We start from the raw sequence: 26,878 nt of genomic DNA, 5'->3' as shown, positions 1-26,878 counted from the left end.
AGGCTTTGAACTTTTTGTCTTGTGATTGTGCCAAGGGCCCAGTAGAACCACAAAGCTTTAGATGCTTTTTTATCATTTGCTGTGATACTTCTGGCCCAAAGAGTCCCATATTATTACATGTACCACGTTTCTGGCTTCAGAAGAAAGGAGGGAACTCTGTTGGAAAGCTTCCACTTTTAATGACAAAAGAGGGTCCTAGACTTCAAGAAAGACATTTACTGTACTTATGAAGACTTGCACCTTTACATATCCACAACTCTGATCAAAATCAGGGAATGCAAAGAGACTGTGCAGTTATACGACTGTTGGCACATCACATGGCATGAGAACGTGTTGGTTTGACTGCTGATACTGGCTAGGACCTCTTGTAAAACCATGCCTGTCCATCTGCTGAAATACACATACTTTCCAACAGCCTGCTCAAGTCAAGCTAAGCATACAGGCAGGATTTTGCAGGGTTAGTCTAACTCATGTGTGAGAAGCTGAGAAAGAGGACATTCTTCTATTACATTTAGTGTCACATTACCAAAAATATTGAATTAGAACTTTATTTAGATAGAGTTATTAACTGTCACATGGGTCCTTAGCTCATTATATCAGTGCATCCAATTATCTTCAATTCACAACCCAGTTGGCTTATAACACATGATTACAGTGAAGGACTTCATACATCCCCAAATTGTCTTCTGAGGCATCTGTATTCCCCAGACAAAGGTGACTTCAGCAAAATAATTGCTAAAATTTTGTCTGTTGAGAAAGTCATGGAGTGAAAGCTTCTTGGGAATAGTATCTTCCTCTTCTGCAAAGTTGGCACAGGCTTCTCAGCAGGGTGAGTAGCATACAAGCATATTTCTACTCCTGCCTTGGGAAAAGCAAAAGAAACGAAAAGGGCAGTGCTGGATTGCAGACAAGATGTCGATACACTTTTCTTCCAGAGGATAGAGACGATGCTCCTAGGAAGGGTACTTCACCCCAGCATGAGCTTGGTCTGTCTGCCTTGCTTTCCCCAGCCTGGCTGCCTGGCTCAGGCATAAGCAGCACAGAGAGCAGGACTGTGCTGTTTTGCTGGGCTCAGTGATCTGATAGTTTAGCTGGATGCCTACACTGCCTATGCAAAGGGTCAGTTCCTGCTCTACTTTGCCAAGGACAGGAGATTACAACATTGATCATCTGATACTGAAATCCTATTATCACACCTAGTGGTTGAAGACTGTTTTGAGTTCCTTTTATTATGCTGATATTTAATAAAACACATATATAGAGTCTTCATAAATAGGAAGGGACGTGGAAAGACCATCTATCCACTCATCAGCTACAGCTAATCTTTCCTGAGAAAGTTTGCTATCCAGATCCTACTACAAACAATGAAGATGCCAGCATCTGCCCAGATAACCTGTAATAGTGCCTCATCATTGTTGCTCTCAGACATTTCATAATATCTAAACTAAATCTCTCCTGATACAATGTAGACTGCTTAATGCTTGTTGACAGGTTATTGTTGACCTCTTTGAGGTTATTTCTGTCCTCTTTGCCATTTATGTTTTTGAAGGTGGTTAATCTGTGTGCCTTAATTTCTTTCTTCTTTGGATCAAACAGCCTGGTTCCTTTTTATCTTGCCAAAGAGTTTAGAGGAGAGCAAAGAAAATGGCTAGATCCACCTTACCTCATCTGCATCTTTCTTTAAGTGCTCGAAGTGTTCAAAACTGGACACCATTCTCCAACTGAGCACCACACCTGCACTGAGCAGATGAAGGAAACTTCACGTACATTGCAAAGTCCCTTTTTTTATACAGCCCAGTATACCTTTTTGCCATATTATTAACTCATATTCACTTTAACTTCCAGATCTTCTCCATGACTTTTATGCTGTTTCAGCTGTTCCCAGTTTTGTGAGTTTTGGAGTATAGATTTTCCTTGGTGAGTGTAGGAATTTTCCTGATGAAGCCACACAGTACTTTGTTCTCATTGCCTTCTCCAATATACTAAGTATAGTCTGGATCCTAGTTGTGCCTTTCAAAGTGTTTGCAGCTCTCTCAGCTTGGTGTTGTCTGCAAATCTAACAAATATACTCTTTATTTCATCAGCAATGTTGTTACTGTAATTTACTCTGAATGAATATTCAACACTGTATTACCAGGTCCAAAACAGACCTCTGGACATTCCCCCTTGAAACACGCTGCAGTGTGACAGTGGACTACTAATCATTCCCTTTAGTTTTTGAAGTGATTTCGGACTAACATATCCAGACCATATTTCCTTTACTTGTGCATGGGGATCCCACCCGTAACCATGACAAAAGTCTTCCTGAAGTCATGATTTATGGACTCTTATTCCTTCTTCCCTCATCCACAAGGCTTGTTATTCTGTCACACAGAAGGAAATTAGTCTGGTTTAATACAATTTGTACTTGACAAATCCAATTTGTCCTTGCAGCTAGTTAGATTATTTGTTCCATGGGCTCTTTCTTTCTAGAGATAAGCATTATGTTTATCATTTTCCAGGTTTATCCCATGTAGCTTATCTGCCCCACATTTCATTACTTGTTTTCATCTCTAGCTTCTTCTGAAGGTGAGATTTGGCCGACTTCACGGGTCATCAAGCAGTACTCTTTTAAACTCATGCACTCCTATCCGTTTTGTAATGTGCATGTTAAATGGCTCCAGAAGAGTTTTGGAGCACTCCCCCAGTGCAACTATCCTTATTTCAGAGAATATATCGATGCTTACACTTGTGGATAAACTACAGCCACATTTGGCTCAGTCTCTACAACCATAGCACCGCCAGTGACTTGTCAGTTCTGCTTTGGTTAGGCACAGACTGCATTAGTCCAAGGTAATTTTGTTCCTCAACCTAAACAACCACAAACTTCAAATTTCAAATTAATTCACCTTTGAGGCAGGTCACTTCTTGGATTTTGACTTAATTTAAGAAAAGTCATACTCCCAGTACAGCACAAACAAATGTAGTCTGTGAAGGATAGAAGAGTCAAGTTTCACAGCCTGCTTCAATTTTCTAACAACTCACCAGCCCCTGTGTCCTCCATTCTGGTTTCTCTCACTTCTTTGGTCCTCTCATTACACCAGGTCCTATCTACACCCCGTGAAGCATGATGCTGGAGAGATAAGCAAGGTGGAAACTCCAAGTACGACATAAATGGATGAGGCAGCTGTGAAAACAGGTAAGCAGAGTTGTACAGAGTAGCATACGGAGACAATGGCAGCGCAACATCAGCTCCCTCAGCCATACTCCTTTAAAAAGTGCTAGCAGTGACTTCAAAACGTCTGGTGTACAAATAACCAGAGGAGAATATTGAGCAGAACAGTATTGCCTGAGAAAGCACAGATTTCATACTGTTGGATTGTTCTGTGGCAATATTAAAAAGTTTCCAGGCACACTGTGAACAGACATATTTTAGAAATCCAAAATTGTTTGTTTTCTGTTGGAAGGGGAGGTGAGTTTGTCACACAGGTGTGCAGCCTGTGTGTCCTGCTGCAGGAGTGTGTTTTGCTGAACAAGGTATATGGGCCCTTCTCAACGTTTTTTTACTGTCTCTCCAAACGACATTCAATTGCTTGATCAATATTTCAAATGATGTTCCCAATCACTCTTTCACCTTTGTGTGTGTGTGTGGACCTGGATAGAAGCTTGGTTTGTTCTAACTCTAAATCAAAGAAAATGTCCTTGATTTAAAACAAAGCTTTTACTTAAGGGAGGCATGTCTTCAAGAAGATTAGGTTGAGTTAGAACTGAGCATCGATCATTTCACACCTTTGGGGCAGAACTGCATCCTCTGTTATGTCTCTCTTCAATGGGTACTAAACATTCATGTTCATATAGCTTCCCCCCTTTCTACACCTCCCTCAGATTTTTTTTACATTTTTTTAGAAGGGAGGGGGAAGATATCATCCGTGTTCCTTAGGAAGATGTAGAGGCCCAAACACAATTTATTTATTCCTGCTTGTCGTACAGTTACTGTTTTAATAGCTCATCAGAGGATGTGAGCTACTTAATTACATTTCATCTTCACAAAGTGTTGTTTGAGTTTTTTTAAAGGAACAGCACAAGAATGCTAATCCCCCAAGTAAGGCTAGCAGCTTGTGAATCAACAATGTCACCAAAAAATAAAACATGAGATAAACCATCACATTTTCTCAGGTGTCTTCCATCCTAAACGCACATTTCAGGCACTCTTGCTCCAGATTCCCAAGGAGCGGTAACCAAACTGATGGCAGGTTGTCCTGGTTTCAGCTGGGGTAGATACAGTTAATTTTCTTCTTAGTAGCTAGTCTAGTGCTGTGTTTTGGCTCTGATGTGAGAACAATGTTGATAGCACACTGAGGTTTTTAGTTGTTGCTGGGGAATGTTTATACCAAGTCAAGGACTTTTCAGTTCCTTGGGCTCTGCCAGTGGGAGGGCTGGAGGGGCACGGGAAACTGGGAGGGGACACAGCCAGGACAGGTGACCTGAACTGACCAAAGAGGTATTCCATACCATGGGATGTCATGGTGAGTATATAAACTGGGGGAAGAAGAGGGAAGGGGGGGACACCTGGCATTATGGCGTTTGTCTTCCCAAGTAACCGTTACGTGTGATGGAGCCCGGCTTCCCTGGGGATGGCCGAACGCCTGCCTGATGGTGGGAAGTGGTGAATTAATTCCTTGCTTTGCTTTGCTTTGCTTGCATGCGCAGCTTTTGCTTTAACTATTAAACTGTTCTTATCTCAACCCCTGAGTTCTACATTCCTTTCTGATCCTCCTCCCCATCCCTCTGGGTGAGGGGGAGTGAGCAAATGGCTGTGTGGGGCTTGGTTGCCGGCCAGGGTTAAACCACGACACAGGTATAAGACACTTTGCATCAAGGGGCAACCTGCCCTCACTGGTGGCCAGGGCTCAGCTGTGCTCCCCCTCTGCAGCGTCTAGACCACTCATGCAAGCTCCCCTAGCTCATGTTAAACATCTTCACCTGTATCCAAATTAACTCACAAAAATAATCAAAATGGAATTTTTTTCTGTGGATGCATGTGGGCAAAAATATTTTCTTTCACCAGGGCAAGAGGGAAGCCATCTACCATCCCAGTCTCCAGCGCCAACTAACCTAGAGCTGCCTAAGTGGCAGCAAGCAGAAAAGATGCTGTGACCACAGACTCAGTCCTTACAGGAGCACCGTAAGGGCTCAGCAGTCTGTGACCAGATCCAGGCCCCAAGGCCTTTCATCCTGACAAATTCAGACTACAAGGAAACCCCCTACACTTGTGTTCCCCACTTGAGGCAATACATCACTTTCCAAGATAGAGAAGGCTACATTATTTTTTTTTTAATTCTCAGCATGTTTAAATTATTTAAAAACTTGTAACCTGAAGTTATATGATAAATTTAAAAAAAAAAAAATCTAAAGCAATAGCTTAACATTCTGAAATTATTATTAAACATTTTACAATTTTGAAAAGCTTGAATAGTGTGATTTGGTGAAGAGTTTTGTCTGCTTTTAAAGGTAGCCTTAAGCAAAAACTGCATAAGAACTGAATAATAATAACTTAAAAATCACTGTCTTCGTGACAAATACTTACCACTCAAAGTTGCTTCTGTGGACATATTATTAGACAAGAAATAAATAGATTGCATTTGTTCATACTAACAAGACATTGTCTCAGAAACACTAGTTGTCCAAAAAGTGCAGACAGTGATAACAGGGAAAAGAGCACTTCCAACAGTCAGACTAAGCCAAGGGAAGCTAGGAAGGAAGGGAGACAACAGCAAAATAAAAAGCAAAGAAAGATATGAGGAATTAAATATATTCCACAGAAATCTTGTGTTTCAAGGGCTGAAGTTCTCACGTCTAGGATTTCTGCTTCAGACTAGTGGGGAACAACTGAGGGATATAACAGGGGTGCTGCAGCAGAGTTACTTTCTGCCTTTCTAGCAGATTATAATTTCATTTTCACAGAACTGTCAGGTTCTTCAACTTCTTCTGTGCTGACAAAATACATTTCTGTTCAGCTGAATCATGCAGTACAATACATGTATGCTTTCTTTCCAAGGCTGCTTTCTGCATCCAGTGCTTTTATGAGACTTAGATGAGTTTTTGGTGATTCATAGTACTTAAACCACCAAAGAGCACTTTTTCAATTGGAAAATTCAGTTGAAGTAAATGCATCATCAGCATGATTGTCCATGCATGAAAGAACTACAAGCAAAACAATGAGACCATTTTTTAAAACCCACACTTAAGCCAAGAAAAACAGTTATCATGAACTATTAAAAGACCTTATTTTTCAGTTTCCGTGAATCTCTTATGGAAAACATGGGTTATCCTTGTCTCTGCATCTCTTATTCTGAGAATCCCAAATTGCAAACGAAAAAAAAAATATAATGTGCACATTGTTTTGGAGTTGTTAACATGATACACAGCAACATAAATTATATTATCTACAACAGATTAAGCTACTACTGATCTAGCCTTATTCTTGTAGCGATTTTTTCCAGGAGGATACCTATAGGATCTAGGCATTGAACACTCTCATTATTCTATTTTGTGCTTTTGGAATTCTTAATATAAATAAAATGCTATTTGAGTTTTTTAAGAATTAATAGAAGATGCTCTGATTGCCAAGCACACTGTGGATTTGAATATTATGTCAGATACTTAAATGAAAATGGACACCTACATTTTTGACGCTTAGCTGAAGGAAAACATTCTACTGTGGGTTATGTGTGTGCATGTGCCTATATGGCATTTTCACAGATGATTTGATAGTGGTACTTCCAAAATATTTCTACTCCTAATAGCAGCAATGCAATCTTTCACTCTTATTCCATTGTGGCAGTGTTTATTTATTTGTTCACTTAAATAGATTTATATAGTTCATAAAAAAGGTCTGTCCAGAACTCTGCATGCTTTTGATATACATGAAAATATAGTCAGACTGGTAAAAACAAGTATAAAACCAGCAACCTCCATTAAATCAGAAAACAGTCACAGAAAAATAAATTTAAAACTATTCCTTGCTCCAGACAGTCATTCAGATAACCTGCACTAACCAAGACCACAAGGGCAATTTGAGAAGGTGACTTCAAATCATAAAAGCCTTTAAAAAGGGAGCCCATGAAGCCCCCAGCTCTAAGTGTACCCATCCCAGTCCCAGCTTTGTGCCCCGTGACCAGTGGGGACTGGAGATGGGTCCAGGAGACCTGAAGGTCAGAGGAATCAGGCGATTTCACAGGAGAGTGGTACAGCCCAAATGTGAGAGCTCCTCACGGGGAGCTCCTTGCTGGCATTGTTTGTTTCTGGTGAAAAACGAGAGGATGTGTGCTCATGTTGCCCTTTGGGTAGGGTTTGGGGGTAGCTGAGTGCTCTTGGGCATGGAAGAGTCCCACCCTAGAAAGCTGTCCCTTCTGGGGAGATGCCAGCTGCTGTACAGTTTACCAATCAAGGCTCAGAGGACTAAACACCACCACCAGTGGCATCTGTCTTCCAAAAACAACAGTCCACCACAGGCAGGAGGGCTTGCCTCTGACAAGTTGACAGCCAACTCTGGGCTGGAATGGCAAGTCCAGATGTGGAAGAGAAGCTTATCTGGCATGGGAGCTAGAAGGACTGGCCATAGCAGGACACATGTCAACAGAAGCAAGCTGGTGAATGACAGCCAGGGGAGGTGAGCTAACACCTACAGGGTAGATGGAGCTTCTTCACTGGTTTACTCCTCTAGCAGCTTTGCCTGATGAACTTGAACTGAAATACGAGTATTTCTATTAAAGGTGATACAGATGTGTGTTCTCAGGCTCATCTATAAGCAGACTGCTTGCATAGTTTCCTCTTTGTTTCCATTACTAGGTAAAAAAGTAGCGTGGAGAGTTCGTAAAGGCTTCCCATCAAAGCTCTCATGGCTGCTTGGCCTTTGGTATATGACCTAAGCCACATACTCCATTTTGATCTTTTGGAAGTGCTGTAGGAAATCAATTCCATAAACAATGCCTACACACCCCTACAAGGATGAATTCAGTCCTTCACCTCTACATCAGCTCTAATTTTCTACTCCCTGTCCCCCTGATTTGGAGATCAACCAGCCCCCTCAGTCTACACTGCTCCTGATGTTACAGGTGCTAAGAAAAATCAGAATAAGCACATGTACTTGGTGTCCTCCTCTGAGTCCTTATATCTTGATGAAAATGTAGCTTTCCACCTTCTCTTCCTGTTCCAGGGTTCTTTTTGTCATGTAAATATGCCTTTCAACTTTTTTTTTCCAAAAAATATAGATTCCTGTGGCAAAGTCCCCTGCAGACTTGTTTTCCACAAGTAAAGAATGGAGTAGGCAATTAAGTGGCTGCTGTTTCCAGGTGGATAAGTAAGGGTGGTTTCAGATTTTGCTTCTCATGGATAGCATTACCTGTAAATCAGAGATACAACACCTTGCTAAAAAAATGGGGAGCAAACAGGAAGATATGCAGGGATGGTATTTATCAGGATATCTTCTGTATTGAGTTTGTGTGGCCAGGTTTTGGTAGCGGGGGGCTACAGCGGTGGCTTCTGTGCCAAGCTGCCAGCAGCTTCCCCCATGTCCGACAGAGCCAGCGCCAGCCGGCTCCAAGATGGACCCGCCGCTGGCCAAGGCCGAGCCCGTCAGTGATGGCGGCAGCGCCTCTGGGACAGCGTATTTAGCAAGGGGGGGGATAAACTGAGCAGCAACCTGCAGCCAGAGAGGAGTGAGACTGTGAGAGCAACAGCCCTGCAGACCCCCAGGCCAGCGCAGCGGGAGGCAGGAGGTGCCCCAGGTGCTGGAGCAGAGATTTCCCCAGTGAGGCAGGCTGGGCCCTGCAGCTCACGAAGGTCTCATGGTGGAGCAGATCTCCCTGCAGCTTGGGGATGACCCCATGCCAGAGCAGGGGGATGCCTGAAGGAGGCTGTGACCCCTTAGGGGACCCAGGCTGGAGCAGTCTGTGCCTGAAGGACTGTCCCGTGGGAGGGACCCCAGGCTGGAGCAGGGCCCGAGTGTGTGACGGACTGACCCAGCCCCGTGCCGTCCCTGTCCCCCTGCGCTGCTGGGGGGGGGAGAGAATTCGGGAGTGAAGTTGTGCCCGGGAAGAAGGGAAGGGTGGGGGGAAGGTGTTTTTAAGATTTAGTTTTTATTTCTCATTGCCCTAATCTGATTTGATTAGTAATAAATCAATTTTCCCCAAGTCAAATCTCTTTTCCCCGTGACAGTAACTGGTGAGTGATCTCTCCCTGCCCTCACCTCAACACACGAGCCTTCCGTTACATTTTCTCTGCCCCGTCCAGCTGAGGAGGGGAGTGACAGAGCGGCTTTGGGGGGCACCTGGCATCCCGCCAGGGTCAACCCACCACATCTTCACTTCAGGAGTATGGGAGCTAGTCATGGGACACAACTTGTAATGTGTGAACCAAAATAAAGCATAATTTGAGCCCTAAATTATGTTTTATAATACACACACCTCAGCATAAAGTCTACTAGAAAAAAATTTGAATTCTGCCATAGTTGTCAGAGTCCAAGGGATTCCCATGTCTACAGAGGACTCACAGTATACCTTAAGCTAAAACTGCATTTTGAAATGTCCATGAAGCCTAACTAGAGCAACCTGAGGCCATAACAATCCCAGTACAGAGTGAACATCATGATGTGTATAACAAATGTATAAAACTTGACTTTTTTTCCTTTTTTTTTTTCTGTGCCTGCCCATGCTACAAATGTTACACCTTTTTAACTCATACAATATAGTACCTTTACTGGGGCAGGAGATTCCAAAGCAGACTAAGAAGAAAAAAGGAGAAGGAAGGAAGAGGGAAGAAGACCAGAAAGTCACTGAAGAAGCTGGGCTGTACAGATATTGGGTGCCTCCCCCTTTTGTACATCTGCCTTCTCATACTATCCATATACCTGAGAAACAAACATCTTACTTCTTTCTCTGTAATGTATCAGAATCCATCCTTCCTAGCTGTCTGTGTAACTAACATATTTCTCTCTGCTTCAGCTGCTTCTCACTCTGATTATCCTCCCATCTTTCATTTAACTCACCTTACTTCTCTTCAATCAGCCGAAATTACTGTGACCACCGTACTTCCTCTTTCAAATATATTGAGAGCTTGTTTTCTCCAGTTTATCGGCTTTGATTTCTTCACTTTGTCATGGCAGAACCAGTTGGCATCTCTCACTTGCCCTGTTCTCACAGTCCTTCCCAACACCACTAGCAGTACTTTTCGCATAAAATATTCTCCTTTCTCCAGTTCATTAAGCCACTGACCTACCAAATCGCTCCTAAAATAATCACTGCTTTCACTATGGCCAAAGAGGCGTGTTGATAGCACATAGGGTTTTTTTAATAACACTTGCCGGTCTCTCTGAACAAACCCAGGGCAAACAGCCCTTACTGCCTCCTGCTTCCCTGAGCTCTCCTGGCCCCAGCATCCCTCCTGCTGCTGCATGCTGGGATGCGGCCCCTGTGCTTTGCTTGGTGCTGACGTGCACCGCTCTTCCACATGTCCAGTGTAAGTACACGCAGTGGGGTTGTGCCTCCTGTATACCATGGCCCCTTGTCTCTGGCTCTCAGCCCATCAACTATATAAATCCTGAGAAGTGTTTATATTTTCTCATCAAGCTGAGCACATTCTCAACACGAAGGAATTAATATCAATGCACTGCCTCCCTTTTTCCAGAGCTCGCCTGAATTCCTTGCATTGAACTGTTTTATCTACTTGGATTCATTTGCCTTCAAAATAAATAGTATTTTCTAAAGTATTGCAGCAATGTTTCTGCTAGGAATATAGTGCCTAACCCTACCCTAGTCTTGAGCAAATATAATTTATTTAACCATCTCATAAAATCAGTATAATAAAGAATCAGGACTATGATACTCCCAAACATTTTCTGTTAAAATCTTAAGTCCTTTTTTCTTAATTTAACATGGTAACACACAGCTTCATTAGTAATAGTTAAGTAATTGTCTTTCAGTTTTCTCTTACACTAGTTTCTCTATTTGAATAATAATTTTCAAGATGAATATAATCCTGGAAATACACAAAACATCCCTGCATCAAAAAAATCATTTTAGCATTTTCCTCTGAAAAGATTTTTTCTTCCACCAAACTAACACACATGTAACTTTTAAGGTCTGATTTTTCCAAATGAATCCTACTCTTACTGCAAAATGTTTCAAGTTTTGTTGCAGAGTCACAAAATGCTTATTTGGTAATTCATAACAAAACACTTAATTTTTATTAGATTTAGAGAAGAGATTGCAGGCCATAGGAAGGATAATGTGACAAATTTCCTGGAAGCCTCAAAAAAACAGAAGCTGCTAACTTGGGTCCCGCAGACAGGCAAAACATCTACCTAAAAAAAGACTAAGAGTGAAATTGCAAAATTACAGAAAAGTAGCCCGATGTAAACACCCAAAAAGACTAGGGTTAATATTTTTCTAGTCAACTCACAGAGTTGACAACCTAGTCTTGAAGAAGACGAGTCATATCAAACCTAATTTCCTTTTCTCCCAGAGTAACTGGCTGCTTAGACGAGAGGCACCTTAGACTAAGTTCTCTTCTTTTTTGTCTGGTTTTATGTGTATTTTGATGGCTTTTGAATGGCAAAAAATGCAAATATATTACAAATAAGAGTACATGTAGTGCTTGAGACACATGAAACACTTCTGAGCAGTGCGAAAACTCCCAAGCATGCAGCTGGAGGTGTTCACCAGGGCTGCACAGCGTCTGCTGCTGTACTTTACTCCCCGTGGTCAGTAACTGCCTGTCCAAAGACATCACCTCGTTGCTCACCTGCACACATAGCTACTGGCAACCGAGTGCAAAGAATATTTCAAACATTTCTATCTGATAAAAACATATTAGAGTAATCTTTATGGAATATCTGGAAGGTAAATGCATCTTTTAAAGAATTGCCCTCTAATATCTTATTTTCTAAAGCTGTACGTAGGCAACAATATTAATTACTAAATTTCTGAGGGTCCAGCAGTTTCCATTTAGCATTCCCGCAGCTAGATAACTTTTTAAGTTCCTGTGTATTAATTTAGAAATGTAACACTGAATAATGGTTTTGAAAATCTTGACCAGATAATTAAGCAGCAACCCAAAGAAAGCAGTTTTGAGTAACGGGGAAGACAAAGCAACTCTGGGAGGACTGCATGTATTTAAAGCTTGTACTTCTCAGGCTGTTCAGTGAGCAAGGCTGACAGTGATTGACTGACAGCAGTAAATCACTCATACTAGAACTGGTCAAAAGTTTGGTTTTCCAGAAATTTCAGTTTTCACTTACAGTGTACTGGTATTTCAGTAACAGAGATGAGGCAGGCTCAATCTAAGGGGAAAAATAACATTTGTGACTCTGCCAAAATTGCTGTGAATTTTTGAGTGAACTTCAGGTATAATCAGGATTTTATTAACTATACAGATGGCAGTCAGTATGGTCTCTTAAAACAACCATTCCTTCTGCTGCTCTAGATTCAGAAAAAAATCATATGTTGCAAAAGGCACTACAGAAGAAAGTGTACCTTGATTTTTTAAAAGTGTTCTTAAAGTTGCTGAGTGACAAATTTACTAGCAATTTTCTAAATATTCATTACTAACAACTTTGGGTCCAAAAGCAACAATGTTGAGGCAGGAATGAGGGCAACACTTGCTTGGTCTCCTTGTTGGTCTCAATTCTAAGGTTTTGGAGGGATCAGGACCCCCTTGTAAGGCTTGGATTACTTCAGTTTGTTCTGCTAATGTTTGCCTTCGTTATCAGTAGGTCAGAAATGTGACTTTGAATCCAGAGGTATCAATAGATGCCCTAACTAGAAATAATAAGCTAACCCAGTAATGATGACTTCTGTTATTAAGGAAAGCCAAATTAAAAGCCCCTACAATGCGGAATCAGGTCATGAGCAGGTATAAACAAAGCATACCTCATCGCAATCACTTTTCAAAAGAGTTTTCATCAGTAACCCCACATTTGAGTCATTCTGACTTGGAGAGGTGTTCTGTTCTCTGATAACATCTTAAAAATTATATTCCAGTTTAACAGTTAATCCTGTCTTTTAAATAACTAAAGTACTTTACAGTTGGCCTAGAAATTTCATTTAAGGATTAGTGAACCCTGTTTTGCCTATCATGAGTAATTTACCTCACTTTTGTCCACTCAGAAGTGGTTTTATCTTAACACTAATGAAAGCAAAGACTTTAACTTTGGTCACTTAACAGAACCTATGCAGTGAGTAATCTTGACGTGAGCAGTGACTTAGTACTGCGGATTTAAAATCCAAATCAAACCTTGCTCTTTCTTCTCACTACCATTTTTAGCTTATACCTTCAGCTCAGGAAAACTTGCACGAATATGCTGCCAATATTTGTAATTGCATTATTATTCTAATATTCTATCAAAATAATTTCAAATGGAAATACATTGAATGCTCTTGCAAAATTTTGTAAGCTTTATTTCATTAAAATAGTCTGTGGCATCTATAATGGTACCATCAGAAACAGGGCTGTACTTGAAGGATGCTATTTCTTCATCCTTAGTCTATATAGTTATGTTCACCTCCTTAACTATATTTTTTTATAATGGTTGCTTGCAAGAATGTGCAAAGCACATTCTTAGCGATAGGATTATACTGGATGTTTTACATGAAATATGCTGCTGAAGAATCTCTTTGGTTTCTTCGTGCACTCAGAGCAATTTACAGTACTTTCTGTAACTGCTATGAAGAGTTATCCCACCTTTTGAAGGGGTTTGATTATATGAAAATTCAGCTGCTGTAACAGTTCATTGACTCTTCAGGAGAGACTGGGGTAATACGCCACACTAAAGCAAACCAGGAGGTGAACTCCAAAACCTGTGTGAGCATTTTGAGAATTAAAAATTATGGCATTACCATCTTTGTCCAGAGTCCTCCAGTACTCCAACAGTAAACTGAGAAGTTATTCTTAAACTGAACATTTCAGATAAAAAGCAAAAATGTAATTAACATATCTATGAAAACAATCCTATTTACAAGTATTCAATGAAAATTAATGTGATGCTCTAATAACCCAACATTTTAAAAAAATTACGTCCCAATAAACTGTGTCATTATTATTATTATTGTTACTATTTATCACATTATTGGAAAGAGAGTCAAGGAGATGGAAGTGAGCGATCAAAAAATCCGAATGAGAGGCAAAGACAACCTTTTACAAGGATATCTCAATGAACATCATGGAAACCTTGTTTCTTCTTTGCATCAATTGACTTGTAGCTGCACAGTCATTATTATCAGGTCATTAGCTTCATTAAACTAACTTTATTTGTTATTAACTCTATAAATACAGCATCATCATACAGTTTACAAAGATCTGGAACTTTTTAATAATGCATGAAATGTCTATTTTAAAGAAAAATGAAATTTCATTCATTCATTGGTAGCTTTTCAAGAGCTAACTTTTAAATGGTTTGAAGGTGGTAAGAGATGGAAAGACTGTCCCCTTGTGGATAGGAATATGAGGAAAGTGATACTGTAACTCATGGATAGCAGCGGTAACCCTGGGCATTTGGAATTTCAATAAGAAATCAGCTAGAATCCTGCCTTGCACATTGCTCATAAATCAACACTCAAATGTACAAAATACTATGAAGAGCCTTTTAATTTAAATTGGTTGGCCTGACAGACAACAGAGGGTAAAGACTGAGCTAACGTAGTATCATTGCTAAGACCATCAGTCCAGGCTACCACCTAAATCTACCTGCTGCAGGCAGCTGCAGTGTTGCCCTCATTTGAAGAAAGCTGTTTTGTGAAGAACAGCTTCCGAGCAGAGAATGGGAGAAGGTGCCACAATAAAGACAAAGTCTTGTGGTATATCTATAAACCAACATGCTGCCCACATGCATACATCTTCCAAACCCATGCCAGAGCATCCATCTACAGGACAAAGCACCAGCCTTGTCCTCGCTCCTGCAGCTGCACTGACAGAGGGACTGGAGAAGGATTGATGCACAGCTGGCTGGAGAAACCCGCCTGTTGTTGCAGATGTTAGATTATCTGTAAAAGTTACAGACTGCCCGTATACATCATCACCTCTGATCCATGAGAACTACAAGAAGATGCTAGCACCCCGTCATCACTCAGATCTGGGGTAATCAAGAGTAGCTTCAAATTTCTGCATGGGGAAGCAGAACTTCACAGGGCTGCTGAGATAGAAGGGGATGCTAGCAGCACAGGAAGTGTTCTGGTTTATGAAGTCCAGTCCTTCCCTGTTACAGATGGTTATAGCTTCCCTAACAAATTCATCTTGTTCTGCCTTTATTAAGAATTTTCTCCAGACACCTCAGTTGCAAGAATTTTCTGAAATACCATTAGAAACCTCACAATTTTCAGCTCAGCCATATTCATGCTCAGTGTGTATCTATTCACTCTACCATCCTTTTAAGCGACTTTTTTACCTCCTTATTGTTTCAGCCCTGACAGAGACATATTCCCTCCTAGCCTTGTTTTGTTAAACTAAGTAAGCCACACACCTGCAGCTTGTAGAGGACAGGCTCCCCAAACTCTTTCATAATGTGATATGTCAGCTGAAAGTGTCCTATAGGGTAAACTTCTTCCACCAACAGTCACTCAAGAATGTATTCAGTCTCACCAATACACACCTCTTCTCTGTCCCTAATAGAAACACTTTGATGCCTTCTTTGGTAGTATTGGGGTTTTTACAGTCACATCTTAGAGGTCACTCCTAAAAAGAGCAGCTAACTCAGTAGCTGATTTTACCAGTCATTTCCTACTGATTATTTCCCAGCTTGTAGCAGAAATTCTCATTCTTCCAGAAACAAGAATCAAGAAACAAGTTGCTGCCATCCTTTGAAGATTTCCTACCACAAAGTCCTAAAGGTTTGTGGCTAACCAGTCCGATGCAGGCAAGTTGAGGTGCAGGTTGGTGTGTGGTTCAGAGCAGGGTAATGGGGAAATAAGCCTGCAATAATCCTTAGCCTTTGATAAGAGGACATCCTGAATAGTGCTAGGTGGAGCTCACCAAGTCATAAGTTGTCCTCCACAAAATGTGAGTATGTTACATCTACTGCTCTGTGATACATGAATTGATCAAGTAGTTGCTTGAAGTTTCAAAAATGAAGGTCTCAGAATCTGTCAGGAGTCATTGCAGGCCTAGACAGCCACAAATATTTGTAAATGTCTGTTAGCACTTTTAATTCAAATATATCCCATTCCTAAATTTACAACACTGGACGAGTTCAATGTGCACATCAGCAAATGGCCAAGTGCCTTACAATTTGGACGATGTGGGATACTGGTAAAAACATTCCTACATACACTCTGCAAGTCTGCACTGAAGATATTTTATTATCTTTTTTTATTTTTTCTTTTTGTACATTACAGGTCACTTTGTCAGATGAGAACGAATCAAAAGTGAAAAAGAGGAAGCTCTTAAAACTTACTTCCTCTGTCTGTAACGCTAGGAAGCAATGAGAAATCAGACTTTTATTCCTGTACTTCACAGGGGAAGCGTTATGGGGGTTGTGAAAGTTCCCTCTTTCCTCCCTGGAGATGAAACGTCATAAAAAACCCCGCATTTTTGCATAATTTCATAATCCTGATTCAGGGCAGTGGCTGAAGTGCGGCATGTGGAAGCCTGCGCAGGATCTGTAAGGGGTCTGATGTGGCCCCGCCACGCAGTGGGGTGGATGCTGCGTGCCAGCGGTGGTCACCTGAAGTGGCTGTCATCTGAAGTGGCTGTCATCTGAATGCAGCTGGTGGCCGCCAAGGGAGGGTGGGCGAGCACAGCCCGGCTGCAGTAGCCCCGGGGACCCGGCCACGGTGACTGCTCTGGGCTTGCTGCCGGCCACAGCATCGGCTTACAGCACCCCGCGTCAACCATTTCGGCCTCAGTTTTTAACTTTTTAGCAAACACGGGGATCAAATAATTCAGAGCTTGGCCGGTTTCGTATTTTGTATAGCACGTGCGCAGATTTTCGGTTGGCGTAACGACGGCGACATTCAGCCACATTGGGGAAAAAAAAAAAAAAAAAGGCATTATTCTTCTAATTATTCTTCAAAACCGGTTTACAGCACCGCCCCTCACCCCGCGCCCCCCTCACCCCACGCCCCCGCAGCCCAGCACGCCGCGACAGCATCCGGGGCTCCGTGCGGCCCGCCCCACCTGTGCGGGGCGGGGGGCGGCGGCCCCGCCGGAGATGGCGCCCGGCCCGGCCCGGCCCCCCCGCACCGTGGGCGGGGGCGGTGCCCGCTCCCTCGCAGCTGGGCGGCCCGCGGCGCTGCCGCCCCCGCCCCGCTCCACCCCGGCCGAGCCCGGCCCGGGCCGGCCGGTGCTCGGCGCCCGCCATGGCGGGGCAGGGGCAGGGCGGTGCGGGGAGGCCGGCGCTGCTGGTGAAAATCGTGATGGCCGGGGAGTCCTGCGTGGGGAAGACTTCCATCGTGCGGAGGTACACGGAGCCCGGCTCGCCGCCCGCCGGGGATCCCACCTCCTCCTACTTGGCCACGATCGGTGAGTGACCGCGGGCCGGCCCGCGGGCAGCCGCCCCCCGCCGTCGCTGTCCCGCTGCCCCTGGCTGGCACCTGCCCGCGCCCCCCCAGGCGCACCCGCCGGCCCTCAGCGCCGCGGCCCGCACCCGCGGTGCCCGCCAGCCCGCCGCACGGCCTCCGCACGCACGCCGCCACGCGGGGCCCGTCTCCCGCCGGCTGCGTGGGCACGGCCGCGCTGAGGGACTGGCGTGTGCCCCGCGGGGCCGGCGGTCGCCTGGCCGCCCGCTGCGCGCCCGCGCCTCGCCGCCCGCTCCCGGCCGCGCCTCCCGCCCGCAGGCCGCGGGCGCGCGTTTCCAGCGCAGCCTTCCCGGCGGCGGCAGCTCGGCGCTGCCGGTCTCGGAGCGGGCTCAGCGCCCTCGGTTACTGCTGCGTGGGTCCCGCCGCGACCGGCAACTTCAGCCTGTGCGGAGGTTTGACGGGGTGTCGGGAAACGCGTCACCCGGGCTCCAGAGCCGCTGCGTGCCGGCGGCTGCGCTGCCCTTGCTGTTTGTCTGGGACGTTCAGAACGATGTTAAACTTGGGAAGACAACTTGTTCCGAACTGTTTCTGGTTGCCCGCGTCTCCAGAGGGAGGCCCCGTTGCTGTACGCTGCCGTGGGTGCAGAGAAAACGGTGTCTGCCTCAGGGAGCTGTCAGACAGCAGCAGAACGCCCAGTTCATCTTTCATGCTAGAAAGGGATTTAACTTCGTGCTAATAACTTTAACGGTGTAAAGTCGAGGTATCGTCTACTGTAGGTGACCACGTGCTGATGAGGATAGGAGAGGCGCTGCCGCGATGGAAGCGATGAGCCGTGCCCCATCGGGGCGGCCCGGTGCCGCACCACGGCGCTGCCTGCCCCGGGGCCGCAGGGCGCTCCCGCCGCGCTGTGCCAGCCCCACGGCGCGCTGCCTGAACACGTGTGCTGTGGTTTGGTTTGCTGTGGAGGTTTTCCCAATTTCTGATTGGGAAATTCAGATTTTTCAAAGTTTGCGTGTGTGTAAGAACTTTTTTTTTCAATTTTTGGGCTGTTGAAGAGAGTGTTGAAGTATGCACGAGAAACTCTGTGTCCTGCATTTGGAATATACGTGGCTCTTACACGTTTTTCGGTGTGGGAGGAGTTGGCTTAACTGAATAAATAACAGTAGCTGTGGCTGCAGCTGGTCCAGAGAATACTTAACGTTCACGAGATGACTTGACCTGCCCACATGACAATGGTTGAACTTGAACTGCTTTTTTATTTTCTTGCCCATTCTTGCAAAGCAGCTTCTGAATCTGACAGGAGCAAAAAGGCAACCGGCAGTGAAGTTGTGAAATTGATCCTTGTAACAGGCAACTTGTTGCCAGTTTAGCAAGGAGTCCCAAAGAATGGTGGTGAAAATAAACATTGGTTTTGTTTATGTGTTTTATATTGGAACACAGATTCCTGACCCTGAGGTTATTATTTTGAGGTGCAATTTCTTTTGCTCTTAATTCAGTCCACGACAGAGTCAAAAACTCATGTATGGTGACGATGCTAAGAATATATATTCCAAGTTGTGGGTTGAAATAGTTCAAGGAATAGTTAAGACAACAGAGTTTTGTTACAGTTACAGACTGAGATTAACCTGACTAGTTTTATTACTGTTCCTGAAACCTATTCTTGAGAGATTTAAAAGCTTAAAACAGATATTTATCTGAAATGTAAACGAATCATCCAAGTGTGGTATTTATTGTTATCTGAATGTGATTTTAAAGTTACTTCTGAAATGCTGTGTTCCATTTAATTCTATTTTAGGAGGTACGTTAGAGCCTAGACTTTTAATGAACGGCGTTGTGAGTGATGGCTTCCCAAAGAGTAATGTTGCAAGTGGAAGTTTCTTTTTCATGAAACAGCTACAACCAAGAAAATGGCCTGTAGGTCGTAGCTCATAATGGTGTAAATGAAGAAGACACAATGTAATGGTTTTTCTGCTCATAATGTCGTCTTCTTCTTTGTTGACACCATAAAAAAATAAACAGCTGTTTTCATCCGAATGCCTGTTTCATGCAGGCTCAGTCAAATGATCCTTATCTGTCATGCAGCCTATTGAATGCTTACCTGATGTTAATTGATTTTTCACCCTACCTGTTCAGCTGTAACAGTTATTCGAGTAGGTGGAAGACTATCCAGGCTGTGCAGTCTCGCCATCCAAGTTCCCTGACAAAATCATGCACCAGCATCTTCCTCAACATCAAAAGGTTGTAGACACAGAAGTTAAAAGGTTGTTGAAAGTCTTGTTTCTGCGTCATCATGAATCACAGGTTTGCGTTACTAGGGAAAATCCTAGCGTTACTGCAGGGGGAAAATAACCCCAAAGATTTTATAGTAGGCTTCAGTAGTGGTAAACTTCTCTAAAATGATGTATTGGGGGGGGGGGGGAGGGCAAGAAAAAAAAATACATCCACAGTACATTTTCATTTAAAGCTTTTTATGCAGCACTTAAATACTCAAGGCTGGGTGCCCTTCCTCCTTATCAGTTACACAGTTTAGGTAAACTATACCCAGTTACAGTTTTCTAATTAAACTTCTATGCATCGTAAGGTAGATGCATTGTATTATGAATAGACTATAAAGAAGAAATTTTTGTTTAAACAATGGCATTGCATATAAAGCTATAGAGAAGGTTTATGAACAAAAAAACTCCTTGTATACAAGTGAACAGGATTGTGATCTCACAGGGTGTGAGGTTCTTACTTTGCTGTATTACAGTGGCTCTGGTCCGGCAGCATGCATGTTTTCTGTGAGAAACATTTCTGTAGAGGTGTGAATCCTCCCAAGTCTGTCATAGTTGAAAGTCGTGTAACTCCCGTTGTAGGACTTTTTTTTTTAAAAAAGTTAACTTTATTTTGACATTTTCCTCAAAAGGAAACTTCTGCTTTTTAATGCCTACATTTACAAAAAGAAAAAGAAATTAAGAATGAAGTTGCAAATTCAGGTCATTTACACATCTGTTTCTAATGCACAATGAATAAGAGAACCAGCTCTGAAGTCTGTGTAGATTCCTTGATACTCGCTTCAGAAGGAAAGTAATGAGCAGAAATGAACCATATTGAAGGTAAACATGTCCTGTGTTACAACACTTGTATTAATCCTCATCTTAATGTTTGTTGTTTTCTTTTTTACAAGGCTAGATTTTTTGTCACTTTTATTTTCCTAACCATCTTATCCCATGAGTTGCTTTTCTTACCAAACCAGTAATTATCAGTGCTTGTGACTGCTCAGATACCACTCCAGATATTCCTTGACATGTACAGGAAAAGTCTGATTCAAGTAATGCACCAACAGCTAGTAAGGATTAAGTATGTGTAGGAGTAAGGGGGTGTAAACTCAACCTGCAGCATCTGACTGGGTGCTTGCCCAGCCTGGGGATGGGAATTGATACCAACTGCTTCCCTGTTCCCAGAGCACTTACTGTGTGACGGTAAGTGGGCTAGGTAGAGCCTGCACCTAGACATGTACCACCCTCTGTCCATGCTGTCGCTGTTGCATGCTGCTAAGCTACACAAACTTGCATTTTCCTTGGATGAACATATTTTGTTAAGCCTTTTATATCAGGAACTTGCTAGCTGTATTGAGGTGAAAAGTGTGTTGTAATTTGCTTAGGCCGCTGCAGAAGACCTCTTTGAAGAGGACTTTTGCAGATGGCCAAAGACTATTTATAGATACTGAGGGAAGAGTGGGGCAATTCACAGCTGAATTCCCCTGTGGCTGACTATTTTGATGCTGTTTAGACCTAATTGCCTTTAAGGTGCCTCAGTCCTAATATGGACATATTTATTAAATGGAATATAAAGAAAATAAATTATTCTCATGGCTATAAAACTTGGAAATAACAACTAGAGTTTGAACTTGTACCCAGCATACCCCTTCTTGGTTTTATTTGACAGCTTAAAAGAAGCAAGTACAAGCTGTAGCATTCAAATAACATTTATCTCAAGAGCAGTAATCAATGCTCGCTTTGTTTTGTTGATCATGTTGTATAATACATGGGCCTAAAAGCATCTGAAATCTGTGAGCTGTCTTTGGCATTGTATTTCTCATTTTTCTTTTCTGTCTTTCCAATTTGCTAAGTTTGCTGGAAATTTCATATAAAGACATGAACAATTCATGCATGCAGAACATATTGACTTCTGTTTTTCACTAACATTCATTGACCTTCCATGTCAATAAATTTTGAAGTTGACTTAAGAAGTCAATAAGCCTTATTTTAATTTAGATTAAGTTTTAGTCTGATTCAGCACTCTGCTTCCCTTTTTATAAATAAAAAAATGCTTATAGCAATTTATTATTAAAATGTGTGTCAACTAAGAACTGTTTCCTATAGGTCTGGGAATCCCTGGCTGGATTATAATTTTTTGCTGTATTCCCAACACACAATTTGAAAGTGACTTTCCAGCCTCCCAGTGTGTACTGTGTCCCTCTCAACTACTCTAACATCAATTGTAGAATGTGATACAGATAATTAAACAAAACCAAGTGAATTTCAGGAGCAAATGTTTTCCATCACATTGGAATTTCAACTTACATGAGCAAATTTAACTTAAATTACATTTCCATCTGACATTATTAATTCCATCAAAGAAGCTTTGTGTAATACTAACTACAGATACCAATTATATTATTTCATCTTTCCTTTCCGTTGGAGTTTCAATAAAAATTAATCAAGTGAAGGACATGATTATCATAATCATTTTAAAAATCTACCTAAACTTTTTTACCACATACACACAAAAATGTTAATAGCATTGGAATCACGTGTGTGAGAGTGTACTTGTCAAAGTTCTGTGCACCATACATCCATCGGTAAAAGGGAAGGGAGCATTTCCTCTACTGCATTTTTGGTTTACTGCCATGGATGCTTTCCTTTAGCAGACAGGTTCTTGCAAAAATCAGTGCAGTGGTATTAACTTAAAATTTTTGTGCTTTTTCAATCTGTTTAGTTCTTTCAGATGACATTACTACTAGTGAAAAGTCACTCTGAAGTCATGTTAAGTTAGCCATATTTTGACCTTACGGAATTTTGACCATGCAGTATGGCCAGCTATTGCAGTGTCACCTTAACTTCACTTAATATAATTGACCAAAATAGCCTTATTGTTTTTCAGTGGGGGGAAAAAAAAGGAGCAGAGAAATGGCTAAACAGTATTTCAGATTTCAGCAATAACGTAATTGGGGAAAAAAATGGCTAACTGTGAGGAAATGCATCACTCTAAACCAGCAGCTGATAGCTGGCAGGTACTATTATTAAGATTGAGGCTTCAACAACCCATAAATCCAGGTATCATATACCACATTTGGAGTACTGATTTGATAATATAATAAAGGAAAACACTATAAATTGTAGGGAAAAGTATATTTGAGGAAAGATCTGTATTGTATGTAGAGACAACATTCTGCACTGATTTTAAGTGCTAATGCTTGATTTCATCATTAGTACTCTGGATCTGGGATACACAATGATTAAGGCTGTAGACAATCCTCTTCATTTTGAATGAAATCCGGTGTATGTTCTAGTACAGCTAATTCCTATTCCTGTTCATGTAACCTAGATATCTAGATCTCTCTCTTTTTTTTTTTTTTTTTTTTTTTTTTTTCTTTTAGGGATTTGGAAGTAAGGACAGGAAAATGGTGGTGTGCCTGTAAACAGTTTTGTGAGCATCTCTATCTCCCCATTCATTGCCACACTGTTGTGATGAAACTGGAAAAAACTGAAATCACCAATATATTTGCCAAGTATTCTTGTGCATAGGCCATGAAACTGCTGTCATGTCACTTGCCTATTCATGGAGATACCTACATGTAATTTCAGAGTATCTGCACCTTCACTTTGACTTGCCCCTCCATTGCTTTGTATTGGCATTGCTTTGTATTGTATTTGTGTAATGTATTGGCACATAGTTCTTTTCATCATTGAATAATTTCCTTTTACAACTCCAGTTTTGAATCTATATGGTTGGCTAGTTATTCTTTGTTTGATATAGTTCCTTTTCACTTTCTGTTCAAAATTGCATGAGAGCTAAGAAAGGCTATGCTCATAAATAGCAAAATTGCTATGAAGAGCTAAGTCTTCAAAGGGAATCTTATGTTATTATGAGAAACGTGACACATTTTCTTCTTTCTTCTAGGCATTGATTTTAAAGTAAAGCCAGTAACATTTAATGATATGAGAGTGAAACTTCAAATATGGTAAGTTTTAATTTATATCACAAATGAGAACCAGCTAAATTACATTACAGCATGAAAAATCTCATCTGCTGTTAATTGTGTGTCTTCCTAAAGTTCAATTGTTCCTACTAGGTCATTTTAAAATTTGAATTTGGCCTAGGGGAGCATATTTTTTGTAGCAACTAATGGAAGTTAAAAAAAGAGTTGTCGTTAAGTTGCTTTAACAATAACGCTTGCAGCGTACAAACAGTGCAGATCTACAATCCATATTAAGTATATTTAATTGCATAGAGTTACAATCTATATACAATCTAAATAGAAGTTACAAAACAAGAAAATTCTACATTTCATTACCCATCAAATGCACATTCAAAAAGGTCACTGAGGGACAGCTAGTAAGATGAATCTTTGGGAGCTTACACTCTGTTTTTTGATTTTGAAGTTACTTCTAAAGGCTGTATAGGCTACTGACAGCCATCTCTCCAGGCACCCAGTACTGAAGGTTGTCTATATTTACCAGTATTTAACCTCAAGGAGTAACTCTATACAGGAATTATCTGACTAGTATTAGACCTGCTTCATACAAAAGTCTTGGAGGCTTGTTTACAGCTTCTTTAAGGCATAATTATGTGTAGGAATTTCTGCATCCTTGTTTTATAGCTTTTTCCCAAAACCTAAACCATCTTACTGTCTGTGTCACAGTTTACAAAGGACTTGTCAGAATATGGAGTGTCATCTGACTCCTGCAGTGCTTGTACGCCAGATTTATTTTTTTATCACCTGAGTTGTATTTATCTTAATGATTATAGCGGGCATGTGGTGGGCTTGAAGTTACACTCAGATTTCAACCGCTGGTTTAGCTTCCCTAGTAGGGCTGTATTATTCAGAATAAATTTCCAAGTGTATTTCATTCACTGCTGTATCTGGCACCCAGATTTTCTCTCACCCTTATATTTTCTTGTTCCTTTCATTAGGATACACCATTCAGAATTTGAACAATACTCCTTAAAACAAGTGGGTTTTGTTGGGGATTCTGCAGTCTGATCATCTTTTGTTTGTGTGTGTGATTTCTTACAATTTCTTTCAGGGATACTGCTGGCCAGGAACGATTCCATACACTTAGTACTAGCTATTTTCGTGGTGCTCAAGGCTTTGTTCTTGTATATGACATCACAAATCTGGACAGTTTTCAAAGTATAACAAGCTGGATGAAAGACATCCATGAGGTAAATATATCTAACAGTGGTTGATCTCTTTAATGAAGGTAGTTAACAAGTTACTGCAGTTAAACGGTTTAAATGACTGTGTGAGATATATTATTGTTACTTGGGCTGTATGTTTCTAACCAGAATTTCTTACATTGAACTCAGCACACAGTATGATAGTAGGATTATTGTTATCTGAAACTGGAGTACAGTGTAGGTTATCCAGGACAAGCCTATGGTGATGCAGAAGTGATTTCTGAAGTACTTTTAAAACATAGCTTCCAATCTGGTTTTGTACACGATGGGTTATGGTGCTTTTGTCACTGGTGTGGCTATGCACAAGCAAGTCTCTGTGAGCTCATCCCAGGATTTTAATTGGCTTCCATGTCAAAATTCCATATCATAGCCAGTGATTTCACTTTCCTAATTTCATTACTTCAGTGTAGTTACCTCATCCCAGGAATCAAAAGGAACAAATAAAATGAAACATCCTCTTTGTCCTCGGTGGATATTTGAGAGGATGATTTCAAGACAGGGGAACTGGAGGAGGAAAAGGAGAATCCCTTTTTGGTGCCAGCGAGCTGTTGGGTTAGCTCAGCTGCTTGTGGTACTGCAGCCAGAAACACGTGTCTTCATGTGACATGGGAAGTGATTCAGCAGCACGTGGCTGCCAGACGGAGAGCGCGTTCCCACCTCCCTTCCTGCTCCTGAATGCTGGCTCCCACTGTGCTGCTGCTGGAGCTGCTTGTTGGAGCTCTGAGGTTCACTCTGACTTTCTAATGTGGTAGCAAACTAATACAGCAAAACCATTTGGATGGTTTTCTGCTCCATCACTGAGTTTCAGAGGTTCATAGAAAGGTCTGACAGTTACTGGAATTGGTGCAAGTAAGCAGGTAGGAGTAGGAATGTCAGGAGAAGAACGTGTGGAAACAGTGTGAGGGAGGAACCAGGGAGGGAGGAGTGGACAAAGCCCTTAGATAGCAGATCATTCAGTTGCCTGTAACCTTGTTCCCTGAGTCTTTATTGCTGGGTCTCTCTTGGTGTGTTCGCTGTTAGGTAGAGGCAGGTCAGTTTTAGAATAGATAGTTCAGCTGGAAGGGACCTACAACAATCGTCTAGGTGCCTGACCAAAAGTTAAAGGTCGTTATTAAGGTCCGAATGCCTCTTAAACACTGACAGGGCATTGACCACCTCTCTAGGGAGCCTGTTCCAGTGTTTGACCATGCTCTTGGTAAAGAAATGCTCCCTAATGTCCAGTCTAAACATCCGCTGGTGCAGCTTTGAGCCATTCCTGTATGTCCTATTGCCGGGTACCAGGAAGAAGAGATAAGCACCACCCACTCCACTTCCCCTTTTCATGAAGTTATAGAGAGCAATGAGATTCCCCTAAGCAGTAGCATGGATGTTTGTAGTTAGCATACTTGTATAAGTTAGTGTGCTTGTGTACAAGTCAAAGTGGTGGTTTTTGTTAATTAAAATCAAGTAACCATTCAGGCAGTTTTTGTAATACTCTGTGAACTGGTAGGAATGTGGTATGATGGATGGGAGAGCTCGTCTTGAGAAAGCAGGCTCAAAATAAAACCATCCAACACATCCTTTTCTCTCTTCACAGCTTCAGTATATGGATGAATAATGAACTACACGTGGTCGTATATCCAATAATATATACATAGGCTATCTTATACTCTTGGTAAAACATTACCTCAGTATTAAGAACATTACTATGGTGACCTAGTATGTCATTATCCTTGGCCTTAGAGTCATCTTAAAAGTCTTAGTAGCAACAGAGCCAAACTTCAGTAACGTGTGACAAAGGAGATTTGACGTTACAGTATTCTTCCTGGCTTGTCTGCACGCGCTTCAAACTAACACCCGTGTTTTATTACTTCGTTAATAAAGGCATGTGCCCTTCTACTGTTAGGCAAACCAACAAAAGTCCTAGCCAGACATGCCAGTGGTGGTAAAATTTCACAATTAGGTAA

General features: G+C 42.0%; 1 protein-coding gene across 5 annotated transcripts in view; it reads left to right on the top strand.

Annotated features, from left to right (window-relative positions):
• The first annotated feature begins 17,253 nt into the window (after positions 1-17,253).
• LOC121085515 (ras-related protein Rab-10-like) overlaps positions 17,254-26,878 on the top strand; it is a 31,159-nt gene continuing 21,534 nt past the window's right edge. Inside the window, exons 1-5 of one of the 5 annotated variants that reach the window (XM_040588247.1) lie at positions 17,382-17,490; positions 19,620-19,787; positions 23,128-23,177; positions 23,652-23,712; positions 24,779-24,917. In XM_040588247.1, the coding sequence (XP_040444181.1) occupies positions 19,777-19,787; positions 23,128-23,177; positions 23,652-23,712; positions 24,779-24,917 (261 nt within the window). In that variant the 5' untranslated portion in view covers positions 17,382-17,490; positions 19,620-19,776. Of the gene's footprint in view, positions 17,491-19,619; positions 19,788-23,127; positions 23,178-23,651; positions 23,713-24,778; positions 24,918-26,878 lie in introns of all 5 variants that reach the window. The other 4 variants (XM_040588246.1, XM_040588243.1, XM_040588245.1 and 1 more) reach the window with 4 other exon arrangements.

This window comes from Falco naumanni, chromosome 3 (assembly GCF_017639655.2).
Source record: "Falco naumanni isolate bFalNau1 chromosome 3, bFalNau1.pat, whole genome shotgun sequence".
Lineage (NCBI taxonomy): Eukaryota > Metazoa > Chordata > Aves > Falconiformes > Falconidae > Falco > Falco naumanni.
The sequence above is the reverse complement of the archived record's forward strand: the minus strand, read 5'-3'. Positions and strand labels throughout refer to the sequence as shown.